Source organism: Chondrus crispus, genomic scaffold, assembly GCF_000350225.1.
Source record: "Chondrus crispus Stackhouse genomic scaffold, scaffold_571, whole genome shotgun sequence".
NCBI lineage: Eukaryota > Rhodophyta > Florideophyceae > Gigartinales > Gigartinaceae > Chondrus > Chondrus crispus.
Window position 1 is genome coordinate 21,652 of NW_005178565.1, and position 4,959 is coordinate 26,610.

The following is a 4,959-nucleotide window of genomic DNA, read 5'->3' on the forward strand; positions in this document are numbered from 1 at the left end:
GCAGGCGCGGGGTTGTCCTATGAGAGAGAGACTCGCAGCGTCGAATGCACGCGCGCGGCGGCGCGCAGACGCGCGGACGGCGCACGACGCGGCGGCGGTGGCGGCTGCGGCACAGCGAGACATTCGCAGCGCGCGCGGCGGGGAGGGGTGCAGGCTGCAGGAATGTGGGCGCGATGAGCGACATGGTGGCGGAGGGCGCCGCGAGAATCCTAGTTAGCTCCTGGTGGAGAACGACGGGCGGGCGTTGGTGGGGATGCGCAAAGAGCAATGCGAAGAAGAGAAGTGGGAAGCGCTCGAGTGGAAGCCCTACCGCACTGGTGCAGTTTCCCGGTCCATAATTGGCGCGAGAGGGATCGCGGCTGGGGCGGTGGCCAACGGCGGCGTGCCACATGGCAAGGAAGGCGCCGAGCAGCGACAGGCGACGTGGTGTCGACGCGACTGCGACTCGCACCCTTTGTAGCTTTATACTTCTTTACTTCGAAGTATAGCCTGAGCAATTCAAGGATGTGTCCGCCCGGCTCTTCGGATGAGCGCCTTTTACATGTAGCAATCAGCACATACGCCCATGTCCACACCCTCCCTTTCCTAACGCACCCTCCCAACAAGGAACCAGTACCAGCAAGGACCCTCTCCGCCATGCGAACACGCCTGCCACGAGCCACACGTCCCCACGTGCCCCACGGGTGCCGCACTCCCTACCCAGTCCGCCTCTTCTTGAACAACAGCCCGGCCAGCTCCCCATCCACTGCACCGGTCTCTCCCCTATCCGCCCTCTCCATCGCCTTGCGCGCCCTCCTCTCATCCACGTCCTCCTCCTCCTCCCTTTCAATCACCCTCTTCTGCCCGAACACCCTCCCGCCCCTCCTCCCCCCCTCGCCGGCCTCGGCCCTCCTCTCCATGCGTCTCCCCTTGGCCACGCTCTCCTCCACGAACGCCCTCTCCCTCCTCGCGGCGGCCACCTCTGCCCTGACCTTGAGCACGCGTTCTCTGCCGCCGGTCCCGGTCTCGGCGACCAGGTCGGCCCACTCGAAGCCCTTGAGAAGCCGCATGCACCACAGGTCGTCCGCCCACCTCCCGCGCCGCTTCGCCCCGGCCATCGCCCGCCCGTTCAGCAGCCCGACCGCCCGCCTCGCCGCGCTGCGCCGCGTGAACTCCACCCACCCGTCCCGCCACTCCGCACGCGTCCGCCTGCTCCCCAGCTCCGCCCGCGTCCGCCGCGACTCCGCACTCTCGCGCCGCAGGTACACCCGCCCGATCCCCCCCACGCGCCCCAGCAGAGACCGGATCGTCCCCACCTCCATCCCCGGCGGCACCCGCGAGAGGTATACCACCCCCGTCTTTGGTTTGCGCCGCTTCGAGGTCGCCGAGGGCGCCGCGGCCGCCTCAGGCCCCTCCACCTCAGCGTCGTCCACCACCGGCCCGTTCTTCTCCGGCAAATTCGCCTTTGTCCCGTCTGCTTCCGGCTCGATCACCTCGGCCTCTTCCATTTTGGCCTCCTCCACGTCCGCCCCCGCCTCATTCACCTCGGCCTCGTCCACATCGGCCTCCTCTCCGTTCGCCCTCGGCGCAGTGTCGCCTTCGCTTGCGGCCAGCGCTTCGCCCGCGTGCACAGCGCCCGGGGTGGCACCTTCTCCACTCCTCTCCTCGTCGGATGAAGCCTGGTCTTCTGTTGTTTTCGCGTCCATCGCCATGCTGCAAGGAAATCTTGTTGTCAACGGGAGGATGTTTAGGTGGGGCGGAGGGCGACGACGTTGTCCTTTTGTTTTGGAGTGCCACGTGTACTTCACACACACGTGGCCACCTCCTCTACTGTAATTCACACTGTACTCACCTTGCGCTTCCTTCGCGTGTTCGGTCAAAATCAGTCCACCGCTTCCGCCTCGCTTCTGCCTCTCTTCCGCCTCATCGCCATCGACCTCCCCGACCGCACCGTCTCTCCCCCCCACCGCATCAACGTCCGCTGCGCTCCGCCCGCCCCCCACCTTTTCTCACCATGACGTGGCTCGAGGCCATGCCTCCCCTCATCATCATCACGGGCGCCCTCGCCGCCATGGGCTCGCTACAGGCCGCGGTCCACCGCGGCTTCAACGACGGCAAGGTACGTGCCCCCTCCCCCCGCCCCGCTCCGCCCCGCGCCTCCCGCCCGCTGATCCACACACCACAGCTAACCGCCCCCTCCGCCACGCCACCGCCCGCAGAACAAAAAGGTCCAGCGCGACTACTTCTCGCACCTTATGGACAAGCGCGACAAGCGCATCCGCGAGGAGGTCACCGCCGCCGAACAGCCCGACCAATAGACACGTCCGCACCTCCCCTGTCCCCGCTATGTAAAGCCACCGCCATCGTCACGAAAACACCTTTATCTTCGCTATCCGCTTTGCGCGCTTACAACGCCATCTAGCTACAGCTCGCCCGCGGCGCCCTCGTCCAGGAACCACTGGACGGGCCCCGCGGTGCGCACGAGCGCGCCAGGGAGCTTCGAGTCCGTGTTCTGCGCGCAATTGGTCTCGGGTCAGATCGGGGCTGCTTCGCGCGCGTGGGGGGAAGCGGAGGGGGGTGAGCCTTACCTGCAGGATGTCCTTCACCACGCCGGCCTTGCCGGCTCCCGTGCAGATGAACATCGCCGCCCGCGCGGCGCCCAGCACCGGCAGCGTCAGTGTCACGCGTTTTGGCGGCGGCTTTGGCGAATTGCTGATCGGGGCGACAATGTTGTCGGTCTCGTCCAGCTGCGCGCGCGAGCGCGAGCGCGGGCAGGGAAACGCGGGAGGGTGGGTGGGCGATCGCGGTTAGATTTGCGTCGAACGGGGCGTAGTGTGTGGTTGAAGCAGAGGTGCGGGAGGGGAAGATCGCGCCACGCACCAGTTCGTGGCCCGGGAACAGCGAGCACGTATGGCCGTCAGGGCCGAGGCCGAGCAGCACGGCGTCGAACACGGGGGCCTCGCCGAGCTTGTCGACGATCTTCCTCTGGTAATCGCGCGCACACTCGGGCGGGGAGAGGGTCGGGTCGATCGGGACGACGTGCATGTCTGGGAAGTACTGCTTGACGAGGCGGAAGTTGGAGTCATCGTCGGTCAGCGGGACGATGCGCTCGTCGGCGAGGAAGACATTCCACTTGTCCAGCGGGAGTTGCGCGTGCGTGAGGCCAGCCGCAAGCAGCTTGGGCAGCGAGCCGCCGGAAATGGCGACGGAGAACGTGCCGCGCTCCGCAATGGCGGAGCGGGAGGCGGCCAACACGGCCTCCGCGGCCTTGGCGGGGACGTCGCCGACAGAGGTTGAGTAACTCATTGCGGGGCGGGTTGGGGTGAGGCGGGTTCGCTTGGAAGGGGGGAGGCGGGCGGGGAGGGCGGGGGCGAGGAAGGCCGGAGCGACCGGCGATGGCATGGTAACAGAGAGGTTTACGCGTGGACTTGCAGCGAGGATGGATTCAGGGGATGCGGATGCAGGAGGTGTTGCCGAAGGAGGCGCAGGATTGGCTCCGGTCCAAGCGTTGTAGTTGGTGCCGAATTGCGTGTTTTTGGGCGGTTGCAAATAATATCACACACGTGGGACGCCGCGTGAGACTGCTGCAACTCGTGTACATTACGGTAGAAACCGTACCGTAGGGTCGAGTCACCGGACGTGCGCAGGCGCGAGATTGTACCGGAGCAGCAGCGTTGGCAGATCATCAGAGACCAACTGTTCCGCAGAAAGGGGCCCAGGCGCGGTCAGATGCACCGCGCGCACAGCACGAGAGGCAGGTGCAACTCTGGTTCTGTTTCAGAAGCAAGTGCGGGACGGTGGGCGCAGAGTCGGGACAGACTCGCGTGAAGCAAGAGCAAGACGGAGGTGCTAGTCCCCTCGTCGGGCTCCGAGTCAGACATGGTGGAAGCGCCAGAGCATGAGGCGGACGTCGAGCAGCCGCTGCTCCCCGCCGAGGAGACGGGCGACCGCCTCGGGGCCGCGCGCGAGAGCACGCCACTGTCCTCGCTGGTGGTGCACGCCAGCGGGGCCGCAGAGGGCGAGGAAGACGAGATCAGGCCCGCGGCGTCGACGTACGGTACGATGGACGCGGCGGACGCGGCAAAGGGCGAGGGCGCGGCGGAGGGCAAGGACGCGGCGGAGGGCAAGGACAAGGACAAGGACAAGGACAAGACCAAGAAGAAGGAGCAGAAGGCGGTGTCGGACGCGCTGAAGACGGACATGGCTGCGGAGCGGACGTTCTTCAAGTGGCTGTGGACGGGGCTGCACACGGGGGCGATCGGGTCGTTCATCTTTGTGGCGTTCGACGGGGACAAGAACGACCCGACGCGGTTGGTGGTGGTCGGGCTCTCGTGGGTGGTGGCGCTGGCGCTGGTGCTGTACGGGGCGTTTGTATTCTACCGCAGGAGGCAGGCGCTGCGCACGGGGGATCTGTCGGTGATCCCGACGTTCACCAGGGAGCACAGCCCGCTGATCGTGGTCACGGCGCTGGCGCTCGTCGTCGGCACCGCGCTCGTGTACGCGTGGCACTCCACGGGGTTCGATGCCCAGCGCGCTAAGGGCGTTGGCGGCAGCATACTCGGCGCGGGGTGAGGCTTTGTTGAAGACGCGATTGTGGCGGGGACGCGGCTGGCAACGAGGGGTTATGGTGGGCGGGATGGGGTTCATTGATACCTATGCATGTGCTTTTCTAACATGGCAGGTGGCAGAGCGGTAGACGTGGGGTGATTGGGAGATTTTGCGATATTTTTGGGGAGCAATCCGTGTTCCCCCGCATACGCAGACGAATCACCCCTCCAGTTGCCACGAGCCCGCTTGCTACACACACATCGCGCAATCAACGCAACATAAAGCTTGCCTCTCTCTTTCCACCCGCTACCCTTTCACTTTCATCGCCCCTCCACCACCACCCCCGCCCCCTCCACCACCACCACCCTCCCTTACCCCATCCACTCACCCCATGTCCCCCACCTTTCCAATCACACACCCCAACCTCCTCCA

General features: G+C 66.0%; 2 protein-coding genes; one reads left to right on the forward strand and one right to left on the reverse strand.

The window, feature by feature from the left end:
• Positions 1-1,651: 1,651 nt before the first annotated feature.
• CHC_T00000674001 (hypothetical protein) lies at positions 1,652-2,354 on the forward strand. XM_005710433.1 is given in 3 exon segments: positions 1,652-2,098; positions 2,199-2,297; positions 2,298-2,354. 2 exon segments carry the CDS (start codon positions 1,652-1,654, stop codon positions 2,295-2,297), a joined length of 546 nt encoding a protein of 181 aa, XP_005710490.1. The 3' UTR covers positions 2,298-2,354.
• Positions 2,355-2,401: 47 nt separating this feature from the next.
• On the reverse strand, positions 2,402-3,285 carry CHC_T00000675001 (hypothetical protein). Its single transcript, XM_005710434.1, has 3 exons — positions 2,860-3,285; positions 2,568-2,726; positions 2,402-2,491 (listed from the first exon to the last, which is right to left on the reverse strand). The coding sequence occupies exons 1-3, from the start codon at positions 3,283-3,285 to the stop codon at positions 2,402-2,404; spliced, it is 675 nt and encodes a 224-aa protein (XP_005710491.1).
• Positions 3,286-4,959: the final 1,674 nt, after the last annotated feature.

What these genes read in the sequence shown, in the direction of transcription:
- CHC_T00000674001 (XM_005710433.1), top strand. Translation starts at nt 1,652, where the DNA reads ATGAAGCCTGGTCTTCTGTTGTTTTCGCGTCCATCGCCATGCTGCAAG. An exon ending in GCGGCTTCAACGACGGCAAG is followed by an intron (nt 2,099 to 2,198) that starts GTACGTGCCCCC and finishes CACCGCCCGCAG; the next exon opens with AACAAAAAGGTCCAGCGCGA.
- CHC_T00000675001 (XM_005710434.1), bottom strand. Translation starts at nt 3,285, where the DNA reads ATGAGTTACTCAACCTCTGTCGGCGACGTCCCCGCCAAGGCCGCGGAG. An exon ending in TGTTCCCGGGCCACGAACTG is followed by an intron (nt 2,727 to 2,859) that starts GTGCGTGGCGCG and finishes TCGCGCGCGCAG; the next exon opens with CTGGACGAGACCGACAACAT. An exon ending in TGGTGAAGGACATCCTGCAG is followed by an intron (nt 2,492 to 2,567) that starts GTAAGGCTCACC and finishes AATTGCGCGCAG; the next exon opens with AACACGGACTCGAAGCTCCC.